Raw genomic sequence first — 22,652 nt, 5'->3', positions numbered from 1 at the left:
GGGAGTGGAGTAAGGGACCAGGTAAGCGACTGCGCCTGGCAGTGCTGCGACCTGGGAGCAAGGTCCAGCGCAGGGAGGTCTGGGCATTCCGGCCAGGTGTCCACGATGACGGGACTGGGGACCTCCCTCGGCAACGCCGGACTCACTTGCACGGATGATGGTTCTGGAAGAGGCGACTCTTCCCCTCTGGGCTCTGGTAACAGCAGCTCCACCCCCTCTGGCTCTCCGGACGGCAGCTCCACCCCCTCTGGCTCTCGGGACGGTAGCTCCACCCCCTCTGGCTCTCAGGACGGTAGCTCCACTCCCTCTGGCTCTCGGGACGGCAGCTCCACCCCCTCTGGCTCTCGGGACGGCAGCTTCACCCCCTCTGGCTCTCGGGATGGCAGCTCCACCCCCTCTGGCTCTTGGGACGGTAGCTCCATCCCCTCTGGCTCTCTGGATGGTAGCTCCACCCCCTCTGGCTCTCGGGACAGCAGCTCCCACTATTGTAGCAGCAGCTCCAGTTCGGTTGGTATTATCCATGGGGCCAACCCCAGCTCCTGTCTCTGCCTCTCCATCTTTCTTGTCTGTTCCTCTTGAGCAGCGGTGTTTTTATTAATCCTTTCAATTAATTCTTTAAAATCCATTCTTGGGTCTCCAGGGGTGCCCACACTCGCTGCCACCATATGTGAAAGACTCGCACCTCTCACGTTCGTTGCCCCTTTAAAACACGACCCAACACACACAGGAATGGATTTTTTTAAAGCGCGGTTGCGTAATTTTTAATAAACACAAAAACAAAAATAAACAAAACAAACACCTAGCTCTTCTTTGAGCAATAACTAAAACAAAACAGGAACCTAAACTGAAAACAGGACAGCTAAGCTGTTTACCTGTAACAAAAACAAAACAGCACACACACAAAAAAAAAGGCTTCACTCTACCTTTTTCTTTTTCAAATTACGGCTGTACCCACACACCAGCACAGTCGGGCCTCTGCCCTCTTCAGCAGCCGCCTTGAGCAGACTGACTGCTCTCCTTTTAAACCCTGCACCTGGCTCTAATTTCACCGTGTAACAATTTATTTTTTTTTTTTTGGTTCCTGGGTAGTAAGTGTTATTTCCTAATTGCTTATGCCTCAAAAGCATAGAAAATGTCTATTATTCCCCACAAACTTTGCTTTTGTGACCAGGACAGTGATATTTTGAAATTTACTTGTTTTCCAGAACATTCCAGATAGATTCAGTGCTGAGTAAACTTGGAGTAACTTCTAGAACTTTCTAGAACTTTCCAGTAATATAAATAGTAGTATAAATACAGGGGCCTTAAGCCCACCAGTTCAGTTTAGTTCCAACTGCCTAAGTGGATACATATCTGCATTTTTCTGAGATGGCATCAAGGTCATAGGAGACTTCAAAATGGTGGCATTCCTGATGGGTCTCCAAGGCGGCTTTACCAAGTTTCCCTGCTATCTTTGCCTTTCGGACAGCAGGGACACCAAGGCGCACTACCACAGGCGGGACTGGCCACAGCGGACCGAGTTCTCTGTGGGGAGGAACAACGTCAAGTGGGAGCCACTGGTGGACCCCCGGAAGGTGCTGATGCCACCACTGCACATCAAATTGGGCCTTATGAAACAATTTGTCAGAGCTCTAGATAAGGAGTCGGCAGCCTTCAAGTACCTTCAAGACTTCTTCCCTAAGCTGTCTTAGGCAAAGGTCAAAGCCGGTGTCTTCGTCAGACCACAGATAAAGAAGATCCTGGAGTGCAATGAATTCCCCAAGAAGCTCACTAGTAAGGAGAAAGCGGCTTGGAACAGCTTTGTTGCAGTGGTTCGGGGCTTCCTGGGCAATCACAAGGCCGAAAACTATGTGGAGCTGGTTGAGACTCTGGTGAAGAACTACGGCACAATGGGCTGTAGGATGTCCCTCAAAGTCCATATCCTTGATGCTCATCTTGATAAATTCAAGGAGAACATGGGAGCGTACTCGGAGGAGCAAGGTGAGCGCTTCCACCAGGATATACTGGACTTTGAACGCCGCTACCAAGGACAGTATAACGAGAACATGATGGGAGACTACATTTGGGGGCTGATTCGTGAAAGTGATTTACAGTATAATCGTAAATCTCGAAAAACTACTCACTTCTAAATCTTTTGTAGTCATTTTTGTATTACTTTAGTATAAATACATGTTAATTTGGATTCATATGTTGTTTTTTTCTGACTTTATGTGAACGAAAAGACACAAATTTGCCCGTTTTCTCATTGGAAATAGGTAAATTTCAAAATATCACTGTCCTGGTCACAAAAGCAAAGTTTGTGGGGAATAATAGCCATTTTCTATACTTTTGAGGCATAAGCAATTAGGAAATAACACTTACTACCCAGGAACAAAAAATGTGTTACATAGTGAATAGCCAGGTGCAGGTAATGATTAAACAATAAAACAATTAAACAATTAAACAAAACAATTAACACCAATTAAACAATTACACAAAACAAAACCAAAATGTGCCTTCCGCACATGTTTTCCTATTAGGGAGGAATTAACCTCCTCCCTGCTGTCTCACATTATATATATATATATATATATATATATATAGTTTGTAATAATTTCTGTTCTGCATGTAGTTTCCATTTACTGCACATTTAAATAAAATGTTATAAAGTGATAGTTTTGTATTTAATTATAGTGAAATACTGTAATTGTCAGCCTGACTTATTGTGATTAAGTGATTAATGAAATGGTAAATATTTCGGTTTTGATTTTAAAAGTTTTGTGCGGACGTAAACCCATAGAATGTCAATGGGTCCTTGTGTTTGCATCGCTTAACAAATGCAGGTACATTCATACTGTACTGTATATAATTTGGGAATCACCAACCCGCTTAACTGTATACTCTGTTTAAGTGTATAAATAGTGATGAAAAATAGTCTCTCTCTCTCTCTCTCTCTCTCTCTCTCTCTCTCTCTCTCTCTCTATATATATATATATATATATATATATACAGACGTGCTCAAATTTGTTGGTACCCCTCCACAAAAAACGAAGAATGCACAATTTTCTCTGAAATAACTTGAAACTGACAAAAGTAATTGGCATCCACCATTGTTTATTCCATATTTAATAGAAATCAGACTTTGCTTTTGATTTTTTATTCAACATAATATTGTAAATAATAAAACAAATGAAAATGGCATGGACAAAAATGATGGGACCGCTATCCTAATATTTTGTTGCACAACCTTTAGAGGCAATCACTGCAATCAAATGTTTTCTGTAGCTCTCAATGAGACTTCTGCACCTGTTAACAGGTAGTTTGGCCCACTCTTCCTGAGCAAACTGCTCTAGCTGTCTCAGGTTTGATGGGTGCCTTCTCCAGACTGCAAGTTCCAGCTCTTTCCAAAGATGTTCGATAGGATTCAGATCAGGACTCATAGAAGGCCACTTCAGAATAGTCCAATGTTTTGTTCTTATCCATTCTTGGGTGCTTTTAGCTGTGTGTTTTGGGTCATTATCCTGTTGGAGGACCCATGACCTGCGACTGAGACAGAGCTTTCTGACACTGGGCAGTACGTTTCGCTCCAGAATGCCTTGATAGTCTTGAGATTTCATTGTGCCCTGCACAGATTCAAGGCACCCTGTGCCAGGCTCAGCAAAGCAGCCCCAAAACATAACCGAGCTTCCTCCATGTTTCACTGTAGGTATGGTGTTCTTTTCTTTGAAAGCTTCATTTTTTCATCTGTGAACATAGAGCTGATGTGACTTGCCAAAAAGCTCCAGTTTTGACTCATCTGTCCAAAGGACATTCTCCAGGAGGATTGTGGCTTGTCAATATGCATTTTAGCAAATTCCAGTCTGGCTTTTTTATGTTTTTCTTTCAAAAGTGGAGTCCTCCTGGGTCTTCTTCCATGGAGCCCACTTTCGCTCAAAAAGCGACGGATGGTGCGATCAGAAACTGACGTACCTTCACCTTGGAGTTCAACTTGTATCTCTTTGGCAGTTATCTTTGGCAGTTTTTCTACCATTCGCACTATCCTTCTGTTCACTCTGGGGTCGATTTTCCTCTTGCGGCCGCACCCAGGGAGGTTGGCTACAGTTCCATGGACCTTAAACTTCTTAATAATATTTGCAACTGTTGTCACAGGAACATCAAGCTGCTTGGAGATGGTCTTGTAGCCTTTACCTTTACCATGCTTGTCTATTATTTTCTTTCTGCTCCCCTCAGACAACTCTCTCCTTTGCTTTCTCTGGTCCATGTTCAGTGTGGTGCACACAATGATACCAAACAGCAGAGTGACTACTTTTCTCCATTTAAATAGGCTGAATGACTGATTACAAGATTGGAGACATGTGTGATACTAATTAAAGAAACTAATTAGCTTGAAATATCACTATAATCCAATTATTTATTATCTTTTCTAAGGGGTACCAACAAATGTGTCCAGGCCATTTTAGAATATCTTTGTAGAATAAGCAATAATTCATCTCTTTTCACAGCTTCTTTGCTTTATTCTATGACATACCAAAGGCATGCAAGTATAAATGATAAAATAGCTTTTAATTTCATCACTTTTCAGGAGGAATGAAGCATTATTTCAATTAGCTGTAAGGGTACCAACAAATTTGAGCACGTCTGTATATATTTTTATCTCTGTTTTCTAAAGAACAGCTACATTCCTGAGCTGTTTGTCAGTTGATGAATTTGAAAGAAAGAAGCATGTAGTGTGGGCAGCAGTGTGGAGTAGTGGTTAGGGCTCTGGACTCTTGACCGGAGGGTTGTGGGTTCAATCCCCAGTGGGGGACACTGCTGTTGTACCCTTGAGCAAGGTACTTTACCTAGATTGCTCCAGTAAAAACCCAACTGTATAAATGGGTAATTGTATGTAAAAATACTGTGATATCTGTATAATGTGAAATCTTGTAACAATTGTAAGTCGCCCTGGATAAGGGCGTCTGCTAAGAAATAAATAATAATAATGTAGAAAAAGGAACAGAATGTTCTGTCTCAAGTGATCTTATATGAGACAATATATTTATCCAACACCCCTCAGCTCCTGGGTACTCGGTTTTTGTTTTTTTTAGGTGTGTTGCGGCTAATTCGTAGGAGTCCAGGATGAAGAAGCTTTTACCATGGCAGATATCTTGTACATGTTCACACATGCTAAAAACAGAGAGGTGGGGTGAGGGCACCAGGATTACGGTCAAATTAAACCAAGATAAGGACTAAGGAGACTTTTTCATGTAAAATGTCTTTAATAACATTAAAATCCAAAATATTTAAACAGAAAAAAAAAACAAAGAAAAAAAAAAAACAAGCACACCCCACATAATACAATAAATCATTAAGGCACATCTTCTGGAAAAGAAAAGAACACACTATTTTTTTAGTAAATAATTTAAAACAACATACACCACTTGAGAAAGATGAGCCCCTTCCCCCCTAACAGATTTCTTGAATACATCTTAAAATACTGGTACATTACCCACACTGTATTTATACTATAACAACATGCTCCACTGTCAGTGTGGGGACTATATTGTTGTGATACTTGCATTGAAGCAAACATTCATAGAAACAATACTAACTACAGTATAATTACAGTACTAATAAACTACTTATAACAAAGGTATGGCAAAAGCAAAACCTTCAGTGTTTTCCTCCCAAACCAGTACTGACACAAAGATGTAATTACTAATGAGTTAGTATAATTACCTAATAGAAAACATTGTCTTTTCTTCTTTACAGTGTACACAAATATTTTGCATTTGAGAATGGTATTTTTGAATATTATAATTGTTTTTATACACTAACAAAGGCGTTAATTAAACAGTCTGCTTTACTTATAATTTACAGAATGTCAAATGTAATATTCTGTCATATTCTCACAAAATGGTGCACACTTATGCACCTCTGTGACGTCTATTGGATAAAGTAAATACAGTTTTATTTAAAAGACAATTCTGAAAAGAGATTAGAGCGTTGCCATGAATTAAGCCAGCTCCTAGCATGATATTTCAAATAAAAAAACGAGAATATGTGGAGTTTGTGCATTCTAATTGTAGGCCATCTTTCTCATTGAAGGGTACAGTAATAAAAGCACAACTTGAGATGTCCTGCACTGGTTAAGCCAGAACTGTGTGCCGGACCGGGAGCAGCTTCTGACAGCTACGACTGGAAAGGAACCAGAGCTGCTCCTCTCAGCTGGTGTCTCCACTGGGCAGGGTGTGGGGAGGACTCCTGAGGGGAGGAGGGGCATCATAGAATAGGGGGAGAAAGGAGAATAACCACACAGTAAATGTGAAGAACAAGGTGTATCAACATGCCACAGCGGTTCTTGTTGGAGAAATCGGTTACATGGGAAACATAGTTATGTCACGTCTACCATCTTTTCTGATCTCCACCATTATTCTCAAACACAATCCACTGTCCCATGTTGATATTTTCAATTGCACTAAGCAAGGGGGTTGGAGAGGGGGTAGTCAGTTGGGTCTTGAGGGAACAGCTTTGGAGACGGTGGTGAAAAGGCAGGGAAGCAGAGGGATCAACTGGCCTGTCAATCATTTGAAACCATCCTTGAATTCCATCCTTATGGGTTTTTTCTGGAATTCCCTAATTTTCGAGATGTATGGCTATTCACATAAACTAACAGAAGAGGAATCCTGTCATAGTTTAATCTTCACATTGTTTTGTTATTATTGCGACTGTTCCGATTCCAGGTCTCTTAAATCCTCTGAAGCTATTGATCTCTGACATGAATGTTTGTAAATTACAAAATGTAAAATGGTATCCTTTTTCTCAGAAACTGTGACATATTTTGGAGGTAAAAAATCTTAAAAAAAAAACGCTAAGAAAATTAATGGAATATGAGGCAATATAAAATACCATGCAATAACAATAATACAGTACCTATGCTGTTCAAGGGGAAATTATAAGTTGTATAACGGTACTGTTTTTTTAAGACCTATTTAGGATTTTAAAGACAACTTTTTTTGCAGTTTCCAGTATTGTGCTATTTTATTTTGGGTCTTTTCTCACAGTTTTCTCCTATTTGATCCTTTTCCGCCCCTGTGACATCCCATTTCTCTCTAATAACTTGTTCCATTGGATAACTAAGTACAATTTGTTGTCTTTAACAGAATAATCATTTCTTATTTAACCAGGTAAAAACACACTGGTTTTGAGGTGAAACACATCCCACTAATATTTAACTTTACAATGTTCAACTCTTTAGAGGAGCTCATTGGTGAAAATAAAGGAGACATTTATAATGTAAAGCTTTTAAAAACAATTATAATAATTGGGCTTGGCTGCAGAATTAGTCCATTTGAATTGATGATAAAGACCTGCTTGTGAATCAGTATATCCCTACTGGCCATAAAGATGAACTATTTCCAATATATCTTCCTGCTGCATTATTTTAGTGTTATGGTGCATTAAGTAGAGGGAAATGATGCTTGGCCCTAATAGTTTTTTTAAGCACATTCTTGTAAAGCATGTAATATACTATATAATAATTTCCCAGATCAAATGATGTATATTTTGTTTTCTCATCCCCTAAAACTCTCCCATTGAATCATATTTGCACTTTCTGAAATATTAAAGACATTCTGGGGTTTTCAGGGTATTAGTCTTAGTGTTAGTTTATATTGCTCAGAGACAAAATGCACTGTAATGTGACACAGTGAATACATAATGGGATCTAAATCACCAGTTACCCTCATCATATATATATATATATATATTGGATTTAGCTGCTGTTATTTTATCTATTACTACCATACATATATTTTAAAATGACAACAATTCACACCTTATTAAAGTTTGCTTCAGTACATTTGCATGTGTTATCATGTCACACACTTTCCCATGCTTCCTCATGTTTGTATACATGCTTTTGGCATGCATTTACCATCCATCACTTCTATTTACCACCATTTTACCATAGCAGACATTTATAAGGATACTCCTATTAACATACAATAAAAATGCTGACAGATGTCACTAAAATGGAAGTGTGTTGGGGGCATACAGTAAATATCAGCTTTGACGCCCCAGATAAATGCATTAAAGGCAGACTGGGAAGCATTTTTATAAATGGATTATTCTCTTACCCAAATGTCATTCATGGTATTTGGTTTCCAATTCTTGATTTGTTTCTGTCTTTATCATATCTTTGAAAGTGATGTTTAAAATATTTAAGCATGAAAAGTTCATAGCCCCAAGCCTAGCTGCTGAAGACTATTTCAAATAGCCTTAGTAGAGTTTCCAACACGGGAGTTTTGAATCATCGATGTGAGAATAAAGGTTAGAGAGTTAGGCAACCTATTTTCTAAGGTTCTTTGAGATTCAGTTCTCAGTGTCTCTTGTTAACAGCAGCAAATAACTCACAAATCATTGTCAGCAGGGAAGCGCACACAGGCCTTGCAAGTGAGACTAAATGAAATACACTCTCTAACCGCTAGTCTCACACTGAAGCAGCACACCCTGTGGGTTCATGAACTACAGCTACTTGAAATGGGCTTCAGCAGCTCAGCTGTGGCAATGAACCTGATCGCAAACCCAGTAACATGGATGAGATTGGGTAAGAGGACACTCCATTATTTTAAACCTTTTCCATTCTATCTTTAAGAAGCTTGGTGGCACTAGCCCTAATCAGGTTTGAATCACAGTGACTCACACATGATTTGAATCTATGTGCATACTCATGAAAGGAAAAGGCTAATAGCAAGAATTTGATTTTACATGTAGGTGTTTTACAGCGGTAGGCATTTTTATTTATTTGGTATAACAAATTTAGCTTTACATTTGCCTCAAAGAGTCTTGTCTGTTGCAAAAACTAAACAGCATGTGACCAATGGCTGGGCATAATCCAAACTACAAGTACTGCTCCCCTTTCTCTGGTGGAGACATTTTTACATTTGTTCTGCAATTTAAAAGAAAAGAAATGTTTAAGTAAGTATACATGTATTAAAACACATTAGACTACCAGTTACTTAAAACATAACCAAAAGTAATAATACTGACAACATAAAACATTATTTTTTTAGACATTATTTACAGCATACAATATTGTTATTACAATGTCAATTAGACTGTTCTGTACATGTTCAGACCTTGTCCATTTATTATCTATTAGAGTCCATATTCTTTCACAGGTTTTGATAGGTCAGGGTGCATTCTTTCTATATTATCAGATGCAGATAGAAACATCTATAGAGAGTGCATTTTATACTATAGTGAAGTAATAAGGGTCCAAATTTTGCATCTAGGAAGGAACAAGGAAACGGAAAAATTAAGTGGAACTTGAATAATCTTCAAAAGAGGCAGGGGGTTTGCTCAGTCAGGAAAACTAGTTTCACTCAACAACTCAGCCCTAGATCAGAAAGAGAAGAGACATTCAGGAGAGGAGAGTTAGCGGCAGGAAGACATTGCCATTGTTTTAGTGGAAGCAGCAGGAGACAGTGGAACATGCTGTCAGACAAGGAAAGCCCTTAGTTTGAAAGAAAGGGTGAAAGGATTAGTTATATACATGATGGAAGCTTCTGTAAGGATCATTGTTACAAAGTAGGGGTGGACAAAACTGGCCCTTCTGTCCCACAAGGAAAGGCAATAGCTTTTCCATGTATTATTTAAAATATTTAGGAATAATGCATTTTCAAGTTATATATATATATATAGGTTCACATAATACTGTGCTCGTCGATTCGTTCATGTCAAAAGTAAACTGCACATGTGCTATATTTTACTGTATAATGGTCTTTCAATATTTCATTTTTGGATGTGAAAGTCAGATAGTGAATTGAAGAGGGAGCACTGAGTTGTGAATCAGTATTTAAAATGTCTTACCTATGTACAACATATATAAAAAAATATTTCAATATGGGCAGGTGTCTGTTCAAACCATGTTCAAAATGATTTAATAGAACCAGTTAAACATCCTAACATAATGACTTCTTTCACATGACCTCTTTAATCTGGTGTGGACTGACCCCCAAGGGCCAGAATTGCCCAACCCATTATAAAGTGAACCAAAACAAAGTTCAGAAGAAATATCACATTCACTAAAGAAGCATCCCTACCATGAAAACATTTGAATAAATAAACACTTAAAGAAACTTAACAAAGTTTAACTAGAAGTGTCTTCAATGTGATGTGTATACATTGATGCATATGGTATGTCTAGATGTGAATCTGCTTGTAATCCCTTTCATACCCTGTGTCACACCCTACAAGTATTGTCAATGTGTGTGCTAGATTGGAGTGGGATAGACATATTTATACAGCAAGTGTTAAAAGATCTACCATTGAATCATGTTTTTAATATTCCATGCTGCTGCATAGAATCTTGCATTAAAGCAAAGCCAATGGCCGAACGACTGGGCGAATCGCCCTTATTCAGATTTCACCATGTTGCTAAGCAGATGTGACGCCTGATTAATCTGCTCAAACTTTCTTTTCCATACATTATAGTTGTTACATAAACAGAATGCTCCATGAATGTCCATAGAGTGCTGTGGTTATTTCACTCATGATGCTAGCCAAACCCTCATTTGTGGAATAACTCCAGAACTCTATGAACTCTCCTGGTGTCTCCTCTGTATATGGGATGTGCCCACAGAATAGGTCCTGAGTTTAGTAATAAAGCGCCGTGAGGATTGTAACACTCCAGACATCAGCTTGTATTTGGTATGAACCACATACACAGTATATTGAATGATCTTGACTATTTTTCTTATATGTAGGGCATTTTTCCATGATACCCAAACTATTGTTAGTTGCTTTGATAATCAAAAACCAATAATCAAAAATAAATGTGATTGTATAGTCTTTAATAGTTCATTACTAGAATTCCTGGAATGTATATCAAACCCACAGAGTACGTAAAAATTCTCTATCAGATTTAAACAACGAATACCACTCTCACAATGAAAGGCAGATTTAAGGCTGTTAGTGCAAACTGTGGTCATGGGCATTAGAATGCAGATTTAGTTCACACTGCTTAAATACATTGAAACATCTCAAATAGGATTCTAAAATAAAGTCAATGCTACCTTTTACACAATCAATAACAACTAAGAAACGTAAAGCTGGAACACGTGCAATATTTTACAATGCATTAAACAAACCTGGTTCAAAAACAATTATCCACAATAATATATATATAAAGGAAGGATTGCAACATAACATTGGTTTCGTTTACTAAAACTAAATAGCTGTCTAAATAGAGATTTAAATAAAAGAGATAAGGTAACCCAGACTGAAAGGACAGCTTCAGTATGATTGTACTCCTTGAGCGTGGGTCCTGTTTAAACACAACAGCAGTTACGCTGCATGCTGACTGTACTTGCTTCTGCCAAAGACTGCAGATTTCCCTTGTAGTCTTTTCAGTCCACTAAGAGTCTATTCTATCTATTCCTGAGCTGCTGGGTAGCTTTGATAGGCAGAAGAGTTCCACATATTTGAGTATTGGATTGTATTACTGGTAGCATACACCAGCTGCATGTTTAAGGCCAGTTAAGACTAATTGAGTTGGATACAATGTACTTTGTATAATGTTAACATTACATGTTGTGTTCACCCTACATGGAAATCAAGCCCTTCCGAAAGAGCTTTCCCCTTTATAGTGAAGACACCAGCTGACACGTTGCTGTGTTTGGGTTTCATTTGTCAATTGCAAGCACTGTACTGAATAGATGTTTGTGACATTGCTAAAAATAAAAACAATCTCATTTTCCTGTATCTAGGCTCAGTAAACCCCAAGCACTTTTATCAAACCTACTTTGTATCATCGTACTACAATCTAATTTACAATAGCAGAAAGATGCAATAGAGCACCACTCATGTCATTTATAATAGAATCCCATTGAAACAATTCATAAGATATCATTTGGAATGGCCAAACTGTGACACAGCCAAGAACACACTAAGGTTTTCAGAGCTGAAACATCAGCTTTCTGTCTTATTTGATTTGATTTTTTACATTACAAGTTCTTTATCGTCTCCTTTTCCCCATGGCGAGTACACCACTGTTTATCTGTGCAGCTGCCACCAAGGCTCTCAAAGCTGGACATAGAAATGCAGGACTAAAGCACTTACTTACTGTAAACAATAAACTGCTTATTCTTAGAGAGGATTTCAGTGTTTTTGACAGAGAAAGTATATGACAAGATGATTGTCATTGATTTTCCAGCAGTAACTTCCAGAATAGAAATAAAACAGTAAATAGAAAACAGGGATGTAATCTAGGGAAAAGGGGACTCGGGAATGTCTTAGTGCATGTCCAGTCTCTATGCTTAGTGTTTGTTGTAGTATTATTTACACGTACTCCCTGGCTGTGGATGGCTGGGATTGTCTGTAATACTGTTGCCCTCTTCTCTCCTCATTAGGACAAGAGCAGCAGAGAAACGACCCTCCCAGCATGGTGAGACTGGCGGCCGCCCAGCCAACAAACAGAGCAGAGCCAAACTCATACCTGGAGTGAAGGGACACAAAACAGGAATATGGGAAGGGTCATTCACACTATATTTGAGGTTAGAATCGTTACAGTTTTTACATTACTGTGCCCCCCCAGTATAATGCTGAAGTCGTGAGCCATGCTGTTTGTGTTCCTCCTTATAACAAAAATGAAAGTGCTAGTGGGATGACATTCAGGGGCAACTGGAAGCCCCTTTAAACTGGTTATGTGGTACAAAGGGCTGTCTTATAACAGGGAGCACTGAATTAAAATTGCTTTGTACTGCATGTGTAAAACTGTAATTCATGTCTGGGTTCTGCATCACTTTAGTGGTTTCATCATGTGACCGTATCCACCCAATGGAAAGAGAAATACATAAATAGCCCCTTACCTGGCATTCACAGGTGTGTTTGGGTTAAAGAATTGATGGGAGACTTGTGTTGCATACCAGGACACAGAGATCAGTGTGCACAATCCTGTAGGGCCAATGCAGACACCAGGATTAAAAATGAATCAATCCATCACAGAACACTGAGAAATGAATTGCACCGGAACATCTCAGAGTTTATATTGTCGAAGTGCTGTTTGCATGCTTCAGTTACATATTAAATCCACTGTTGACTTACATTCTTTGCATTTAATGTTTTACAGTGTTTGTCTCATGTGTAAATAGTGTATTTTGTTTCTTTTTAAATAAAATTAGTTTACATTTCAGTTTGTGCTAGATATGGCATGGCTGGGGGTTAGAACCCCCTTTCTAATGAGACAGGTGTGGAAGGTGGGCAGGTGCTAATTGATTTATTGACTGTCAATTAACCCTGGCCACATACTATAAAAAGGAGCTGGAAGCCATTTCCTTTGTTCTACCAGCTTAGAGGTAAATCAGAAGAATCTTCAAGACTGTGTGTTTAACCAGGCTGAGTGAATCAAGTACGTGACCACTATGTTCCTGCAGTACCTAAAATCCAGATGTAATATAATAGTGTTGCTTGGGGGTTAAGTGTAGCCCGTTAAAAATCTTTACTACAGTAAGTTAGCAGTTTTCCCATGCTTTTCCAATGGTTATACTATACAGTTTTAAAATGCGTCCCCATACCTCTCTGGTAAACCATGCTTTCTTACACTTTGCTATTCTTTTACCACGGCACACTTCTATAAGGGACCACACTGTGGGGAAGACCAGTTCAACCACCTGGGGAGGCTGGCCCTAGCCAGGTAGTGCTGGCAGTTGAACTTCTTCCTTTCTGCTTCATTATAATGAACCCCAGTTAAATGAAACAAGTCTACAGGCTTGTTACCTGCAAGCAGGAAGAGGACCCCTCCGGAGACAGCAATCCTGCTCTTCGTGACGGGGTTGTTGTCTCCCACTTTAGTGCACTTCATTCCCACGACGCTGACGATGATCGCGAGGAAGCCCATCAGCACGGACACCACCATCAGCGCCCGGCACGTCTGGATATGAACTGGAACAGAGAGCAGCGGCTGCATTGAACTTGCAAAGCACACAATCACAAGCTCCATTTAGCCCTATAAGGTTTACACTGCAGTGGTACAATCTTTGTAAGAGGTATGCCAGGTTACAGGAAGACACAGAGGGGTAGATGCACTAAGATGGGCCAGTCGCAGCGCAAAACATACCGCAATTTGCATTTCTGTTGCGATAATTCAAAAACTATGCATTTTGTCATATGTATTAAGAGAAAATATGTTAATGAAAACATGTGTTTTGGGTAGGCTACACGTTACATTATGTAAAAATATAAATCTGTACAGTAGGCCTATACATATAGTAGTAATATAAAATGAATACCTAACACACTTACCTTTTTACTTTAGCCTGTAGGCTACCGGTAACTTGAGAACACAAGTAATATTTGTGAACCCTCATTTGCACTACCTCAACCCCATTTTTGCAAATTTATGCAGGAACGCCCATAATTACATATTCATCTGGCTGAACCGCAAAGAAAAACTGCTGCTGCAAAGCATTCCCTAAAAAGAGACTAACAGCATTGGGCTTGTTTAGTACATTTCACCACAGACTTTCGACTCGTTTGCAGCTGGTTTGCGACTATTGAGACAGGCGCAACACTTTAGTACATCTACCCCTGAGTCATTCCCTGTTATCAAAGAGGCTGAGAAATCCCACTTGATCTCAAGTCTCAATGAACACACACATTTTAATGGTCCTGTGTAATCTGAAATATGGTAGAAATAATAACATCTATCTGTATATTTCCGGATACAAAACCTTATATGAAATTGGCATGAAGAACAGCACTAACTCCATCTGTGTTGAATAGTGGTGAGGAATTGAGTCCCAGTCATTTTAATATCAAACCTCCCATTATTTTACTCAAAGACATGAAGATAAGCAAACAGTAATGTGAATAATGGACATGCATAACTATGAAACACTCAGTGGTGGTAATGTATCTGTAATGTATATGCAGGCTTGCTCCTGTTCCACATTTATTTTTCAAGGGCTCACATAACGTATTTATTTGTGAGCTGACTCAGTGTTTTATTGAAACATCATGAAACCTGTTAACTGAGCGAAAGGGCTGCAGGGGTTTTGCATCTTAATGCAATGATTTTCAATGTATTCTTTGCTTCTGACTAGAAGCTGACCAAATGTGGCCAGGGCAGAGAGTTCCACGCTAAGGAAAATCTTAGCAGATGAAACAGGTGTCAATCATACCTGAAGCTTTCTAATTGTTGACTTTGGATACCAGTATCTCTGCCCACTCAATCAATTCAGCTGGTCAGAGACGACTCATAAACTGAAAGTGGTGATGCCTGTTATATTTAACAATGAGGGACCCCAGTCAAATACGTGCAAGCCTCTGAAAAATACATGATGAAAAGGAGCAAGCCTATGGATAAAAGAAACTGGACCAAAATGTTCATTAGAAATCTGGAAGACATTGTTTCATATGAAAATTGTAATTCTGGGTATTTTATGTTTAATTGCTGGGAAGTCCTGGGGGATGGTTCAGATTATTTTTATTTCAATCCCCTGCTTGCGATGCTCTGGCTCAATACAAGGTTTTGTGCCCCCCCCCCCCCCCCTTGGAATTCCTCTGTAACCCACATGGTTGAGACCGACCTCAGCACATGCTGTAGGAGTATTGAGGTCTTTCATACAGATACGATTAGGAGGGTGCTTCACAATGGGACGCTGTGTTCTCTGCTTACAGAGCCTGTTAAAGGGACAATGCACAATTCCACAGCGATTCCGTTATAAAAGTTTACCATAGTGAAAGCATAGCAAGATACAAAAAAGCCCAGTGAAAGCATGGTTTACCAGTGAGGCATGGTAAAGCATATTAAAAAATAACATTGTAACAGTATAACTATGGGAAAACAATGGGGAAAGCATGGAAAATCTGCACAATCCCTGTGCAAATGTACCTTGGTAAACTTTTATAAGGGTTAAGTATTGTTTAAATGTATTAAAAAATATTTATTCGTGATTGTCCTTTGACATCCAAGCACCTCGTTATAATAGGGGAAAAAAAAATCTGATTTAGCAGTATGATTTTTGTCTCGAGAGCTTACTATTAATTTGTGGAATATAAATAAATCCCCATATAGTGCTTTGAATATAGTTTCATTGTTCATTTTTTTTAAATTGAAATCAATTCAAACAATAAAACAACAATCGTCAAATAATAATGTAGTTATTAAAGTTTAGGAATCAAAGGGAGAATGGAGAAGAAAACTGAAAACAAGAGAGATAAAGAGAACAGAGAATAAACAGATCACGGCTTTCCCAAATCTGGGTAGGAAAGACATCTTTAAAAGCGTGTGTTATCTTACTGTACCTTCAGTAGTATCACAATAATGTTTATTTTAAAAAGCTAGTCTAAACTATACATTTAGAAAATAGCTTCAGTTATTCATATGTCATCCTATTAAACAATCTATAGTGCTGAATTCGGAAAATTCAGTTACAAATGTTCTGACTAGAATTGTTTTTCAATGTCTTCAGATGTTATGCTATATCAAAAGCAATGAAAAAGATGTTCAGTCAAAATGTTTGCCATTGAGTTTTAGTTTATTTTAGTATTTCTATAGTTATTCATATACAGTAGTCGGGATAACTCACTATTGAATAACTTTTCAAACGAAACCACAAGCTGCCTGACTCGGTTCAAACCATAAAACACAAAACTTCACAAACATGTTGCTACTATCTAACTAAAACATGAACACCTGAGAAATGGCAGCACATGTGCATGTAGATTTTGATGAATATGTAAATAACCTGGTACAAGCTGTAGAAACCATTGTAGACCAGTTTAAGACATCTGAGAAACGGTTACCCTTCCTGGTACCACATTAAACTGGAAACAACGAATTCACATGCATTCAGTGTGACGTCAAGCCTGTTACTCCACCTCCTCCGAGCATGTTTCATAAACTAGAAAAAACATCTCCATGATCGAACTCAAAACATATCTGTGGGTGTTTAACGTGAGTTTTTATTTGTTCATTTATTTGCATTTGCATTTGAAAGTTAATCTTAAAGGGGACATGTATAAATTGTACTGTCAGTTAGTACATTAGCTATTTTTCTTGAAAGTACAAACTGTGACAGGCTGTGTCAGGCCAAAAAGGAAACTCAATGGACCACTGGTGCTGGTATTGGGTGCTACATGTGACTGTGCCACTCATTATTAGGACAGCAGCAATGTCAAGGATGGATTCTAAGATACTTTTCAGCTATCATTCTCTTTGCTAATCCAAATCACTTGGAAAGAACAGGCCGTATAGCTAAGGATACAATTTTGTCACAGTGATTTTTAGAACATTTCATGGAAATTTTGGAAATAAACCAAGAATTCACAGAAATGTCACGGAAAGGCCACCAAATCATGTAGGTTTAGCTACATCAACATACACAAGAGCTTTTAAATAGTACACAAAAAACAATAATATAAAGACTTTTGCTTTTGACTGCTGGCAAGTTTAAATGTTACTTTAGAGGACAAAACTTAAAGGTCCTTTCACAGCAACGTAACATTCTTTTTTAGAATACTGTACGATGCAGCTTTCACACCGACCACATCGCAAAACAGACGGGGTCTGAAATAAACTGTGTTCCTATTTCTCTGTGCATGTCCAGCATAAATGTACATATATAGACAAAGTAAGAATGTCAAACAATTGTTTTTATTACCGTGTTCAGAATGAAATGGTATATATTTTTTCTTCAATAATAAGAACGAGACATCCATTTCCAAGATTTCACTGACTTTTGTTCAAATTCACGATTTTCACGATTTCCGTAACCTCTGTGGCTTCCATGACAAAATCGTATCCTTAATCATAGCTCTCCATGAAGTGCAAACAAAGCCAACCTTTTGGGGGCTGAGTATGTAAATGCAATGATGACATCGTAATACAAAGAACAACAATGTGTATGTATATAATTGTGTATGCATGACATCATAACTCTTGATGATGAACAAACAAAGCCGACTTGTCGGGGGCTGAGTATGTAAATGCATTGATGACATTGTAATACAAAGAACAACAATGTGTATGTATATAATTGTGTATGCATGACATCATAACTCTTCATGATGAACAAACAAAGCCGACTTGTCAGGGGCTGAGTATGTAAATGCAATGATGCCATCGTAATACAAAGAACAACAGTAGTGTATGTATAAAATTGTATAAGTTTTTTGCACGGTAGAAACAATAGCTATATGGTTCAAATCAGAGAATCTTAGTGAATTTTCAGAAGGATGACAAACTAGACAAACAACAAGTGTGCTGTATGCTAATAGAATCATACATCAGGATAGTAGTTCAGGCGACAGGTGTTAAATACAAATTGTTATCATTATTTATTCTGTGTTTGGTTGGATCCATCCTTATAAAAGTTTCCCATAGTAAAAGAAAAGTGTAATAAAACATAGTGAAAGCATGGGGAAGCATAGGTCCTGTTCCAGGTTTCTGGTTTATTCAGAATTTTTCCAAAAAATTACAGGATTTTTTTTTTAACTGGACGCCGGTTTTTACTGATTTATACCGGATTTTTGTCTATTATTCAATATTTTCCTGATACTATTTTCTAGGAAATACACAATATTTTGATTAAAATGCTGTTTTATTTTGACTCCGACATTCTAATAAGCAGCCCTACACTGTATCCTAGGATAGAGCAGATGTTTAGACGTCAGAGAATCAAATAACGTCACTTCACAAACACATTATCACCTGATTACGTTGGCCAATCAAAGTTGGATTATTGTGCCAGTTGCTGGGCTTAGTAACTACTAGCTTGATCAAAAACGAAATTGAAATACTTATATGAAAATATAATATTTTTACTGGATGAGGAATGGGGAGAAAACGTAAATCAGTTTATGAATATTGAAAAGAAAATGAATGTTTTAAAGTATATAAAAATCAAAAATAGCAGAAGTGGGTCATAGGCGCGGCAATACTGCTGCACTGAGGTACATGTTCACGCTGACAATAAAATAACATACTGAAAAATAAGTGACACATTAAACTAAAACAAGAAAGTGAACTGAGACAAGCAATCCATTTACGCTACTTTTACACACGCTTTAATAAAAAGAGAGCGCAGAATGACTGTGTTAATGAGTTTGTCAGAGTGCTGTGCTTTGCTGGACAGCCACTGTTTATTGCAGAGAGGTATGTATTGGTGACTTCATGCGACAGTACTGTACTGAAACACTACCTAACGCCTAACTTAATTGTAAATATTTGACAGAAAATGGGGATGCTTTAGTTGGTAAACTTATGGAACGCATTGATGAAAATGTCCAGTGTGATTTTTGACATGTCTCCTGATGGCTTGCACCACCCAGTTCTGTCAATTTTCTTTTCTTTTTATGATTTGAAGATTTAAACCTGGCTTGTTTAGTGCTGATGTCATGTTCATACCTTCTGTAGATACAATTTCCATCAGCACAGCGATTGCCTAAACGTTCGCAAAGTACCAGCTAACTTGGGAAAATGTGACTTCGGCTTGCACAGATTCTGCTTCATCATACATGCCAGGGACATTAAACTTAATCAGAAACCAGAACTGATACGCATCATATTCCACGTGTAAAGTGTGTATACTGAGATTTTTTTACCGATATTTCAATTAAAAACAATTTTACTGATTTTATTTTTTTAAAGTAAAAAAACGAAAATGGGGAACACTAAGCACAGGTAAGCATAGTGAAGCCCATAGAGGCACGGTAAACAATTGGAAATGCATATTATAACCATGGGGAACACTGCAAAATAACCGTGCACATTTACTGTTAATAAAGGTGCACCTAAATGACTTTGTTGCTCCACCAAGGTAGCAATAACAAAGCTAATCAGAAAAAAGGGATCCCAGGGCCAGACTGCCACATGTACATCTCACTCTGTGACACATTGCCAGTGTTCAATATAAAAGTGAGTGCTAGTTTGGAAACCAGTCCATTGTAATGGTGCAGTTACATTTCCTGTAGAGAGTTAACCTCACTTCTGTATAAATAACTTTTGCAGGATGCTGTGAATGAATATCATTACCTTCACTCAAGTTATGCAAAACCACAGTTAATGTAACACCTCTCACCAATAATTAACTGTAAATAAGGTGATGAATAATAACGGCTGATTAGGGTGTCAATCGCTTCTCAAGGCTATTTAAGCTATTAAATCGTCATTAGCACATTTGTTTCTGAAAGGAAAGAACACCCATTATGATTCTAAAACAAATGAGAAACAACTTACAAACCACTAAATCAAGTTGTTTTGTTTCTGGTGTAGTAACTTTATTGGGTGTGTTTTTCCTTCCTGAAATAGATGGTAGTAAATTCATACTGCACTATCAGTACAGAAAAAAGTTACTGTTTTAAAAATATATTTGGCAGGTTGTTTGAGTGGTTAGCTTTTAATGGATCTTAAATAGGGATTGAACATATAGCTTCCACTTCCAGCACTGAATGGTGTTCAATAACTACATCCACTGGTTTTGTGAGAGGAGGAATTCAGGACTAGAAATGTTTGAACTGGTTCTTTTGTGACTGCAGAATATGTATACACTTGCATAGGTCGGCATAACTCTAACTTATATGTAGCTTACACAAGTGTAGAATATTTAAATGAAAATCTAGTATCGCTGTGGACATTCTGAGACATATAAAATACTGCATCCCTCTTTCTTTCCGACATCAACAACTTCCAATCAGCAAATAGACAAATAAATGACCATCACCACACTGGAAGTTTCAGATACTGCTCAATGAGGAGCCTGCTCCACCGCAACCTGTCGGACCCTCTGTGCAGCAAAGCAAGGGAGGATTTGAAGGGATATAGGGCAGGCTGTGGGGTTTTCTGTAAGGTGACGTTTTTCTCAAAGTCTCACATTTAGAAATATAGTTACAGGGTGGTGTGGACACATTTAAATTACTATCAGAAAAGTAATATTTTTCCACTGAACACACATCTATATGTGGGATATACAGGATTATTCACTGGACAGATGGAATGAACATATTTATTACTGATAAACACACAAGTTACAGATACTGTTGATATTTTTCCATTTGTCCAGTCACTTTTGAATCACCCTGTATATGCTAATGTTGAGGTTACATTTCATAATAGTGAAACTTAATAAATGCAACAGCAAACGTTTTGACTAGAAGTCTTTTTCAATGCCATTTAAAAAGTCAGCACTAGTTATTATCCATAACATTAGTTATGGATAATATTAACGGTTATAAATGAAAGTCTCAGGTTATCCAGTTCATTCTAAAGAGCTTGCTGGATAATCATCGACCCATTTTGGGCTGGATAACCAATTTGTGACTTTAACAGTGACATTTTAAGACAGGCAGATAGACAACTATACGTGTCTCGTGGAATGATTTCATACATGAGAATGTCAAACACGTCACCACTGATACTCACCATCCAGCGACAGCAGAGAGTCGTACACCTTGCACTGCACCTGCCCTGTACTCTGAGAAGCACAAGACATCCACAGGCCTTCATACAGACCCACCGCAGTGATGATGGCATCGCCAGCGTAGGACGACTGCTTCCACTGGGGCAGGGCTGTGGTGGAGATGATGCCAATCCAGCCGCCAAGTGCCAAGAAGTACCCCAGTAGCTGGAAACCCGAGTTGGCCATTTTCTTTCTTTTCGAAGCAGAATGTTGTTCTTCGTGTCTTCTTCTTGGGTCTGATCCTCAAGGTGCTTGGGATTAGCCCAACTAGGAATCCCCCTTCCTTCAAGGAAAGAAAGTTCAGCTCCAGAGAAAAGCGGTGAATCGCAAATCCACTTTTCTGCTTTGTTCTGTGTCTTTGTAGTGTTACACTTCTGTTGCTATTTATTATCTCTTTTCCAGTTTTTTTTTAAAACACCAAAGAAGTGAACAAGAAAAAAATAGCACTACACCTTTTATTTCTAGTAAGTTTCTAGTCCCTTTTTTAAACAACCTGTTGTTAAGCCGCTGTCTGTCATTTGGATAACTTGTTTTGTCCAGTCAATTCAGAAGGCTGCAAATCACAGTATTCCCCCTCATTTAGAACCAACCCTAACCCTCGACTGGCCCTTTAAGAGGCCCCCTACCTGCAGGCTGGTAGCTTGCTGGAAGGTGCTTAATGTTTGCAGTGGCAGCCGGGATTGGGGAGAAGGCTGTGTAGTGCCTGCATAGCTTCCTTGTCACACTCCAATGGCTCTGGAGGGAACTCGGGGGGCTGAACACCAATAAAAACTTCACTGCAAACAAAACAGCCTTGATGTGCTCCACAGCTGCAGAATGCTAAAGAGACGCCTGATTGGCCACCAGCTCTGAAAAGATACGCCCACTGAAAGAATTAGAAATTCCACACAGCAGAATTATTAAAGAGACTGTATCCCATTTATCATGATGGACCCTTTACTAAACTGGGACCCCAGGAATATTGTAATGAGGGGCACAGCACAGCACAGCACAGCAGGGAGGGATTCTAGAGGCTTTCAAGTGGGCCTGGAGTAGTATATTCTTACTGTCAGGGCATAATAATACATAAAAAAGGTACCGATGCTTGCAAATTATTATAATAATTATTACCAGAATTCAATCTTAATGTGACCAATGAGAGGCTTTTTTTAGTCTTCAGTATTAGTAATGTTGTTAATTACACATTCATCATGAGCGGCTGGTTTCACAGACCCCAGTTAGCACTAATCTTGG

General features: G+C 38.5%; 1 protein-coding gene across 4 annotated transcripts; it reads right to left on the bottom strand.

The window, feature by feature from the left end:
• Nucleotides 1-5,239: 5,239 nt before the first annotated feature.
• On the bottom strand, nucleotides 5,240-22,198 carry LOC117425657 (claudin-19-like). 4 transcript variants are annotated; one of them, XM_034042786.3, is made up of 6 exons: nucleotides 22,046-22,198; nucleotides 21,383-21,702; nucleotides 13,738-13,902; nucleotides 12,831-12,915; nucleotides 12,311-12,457; nucleotides 7,419-8,908 (listed from the first exon to the last, which is right to left on the bottom strand). In XM_034042786.3, the coding sequence occupies exons 2-6, from the start codon at nucleotides 21,603-21,605 to the stop codon at nucleotides 8,860-8,862; spliced, it is 669 nt and encodes a 222-aa protein (XP_033898677.1). In that variant the 5' UTR covers nucleotides 21,606-21,702; nucleotides 22,046-22,198; the 3' UTR covers nucleotides 7,419-8,859. The 4 variants fall into 4 exon arrangements, with proteins under 4 accessions (XP_033898678.1, XP_033898677.1, XP_033898676.1 ...); XM_034042787.3 differs by lacking the exon at nucleotides 7,419-8,908 and adding an exon at nucleotides 5,240-6,222 and having other exon boundaries at nucleotides 21,383-22,188; XM_034042785.3 differs by having other exon boundaries at nucleotides 21,383-22,188.
• Between the last annotated feature and the right edge of the window lie 454 nt (nucleotides 22,199-22,652).

This window comes from Acipenser ruthenus, chromosome 20 (genome assembly GCF_902713425.1).
Source record: "Acipenser ruthenus chromosome 20, fAciRut3.2 maternal haplotype, whole genome shotgun sequence".
NCBI classification, from domain to species: Eukaryota; Metazoa; Chordata; class Actinopteri; order Acipenseriformes; family Acipenseridae; genus Acipenser; species Acipenser ruthenus.
Note: the sequence above shows the minus strand (reverse complement) of the source record. Positions and strands in the feature narration are given on the sequence as shown.

Bases quoted from the DNA above. Each gene is read 5' to 3' on its own strand.
- LOC117425657 (XM_034042786.3), bottom strand. From the start codon at position 21,605: ATGGCCAACTCGGGTTTCCAGCTACTGGGGTACTTCTTGGCACTTGGC. The intron at 13,903-21,382 runs GTGAGTATCAGT...TCTCTGTTCCAG, and splicing joins CTCTCTGCTGTCGCTGGATG to TTCATATCCAGACGTGCCGG. The intron at 8,909-12,310 runs GTACGTGTAAAT...TTTAAATTGCAG, and splicing joins CAGCCATCCACAGCCAGGGA to AACAAATGTAAAAATGTCTC.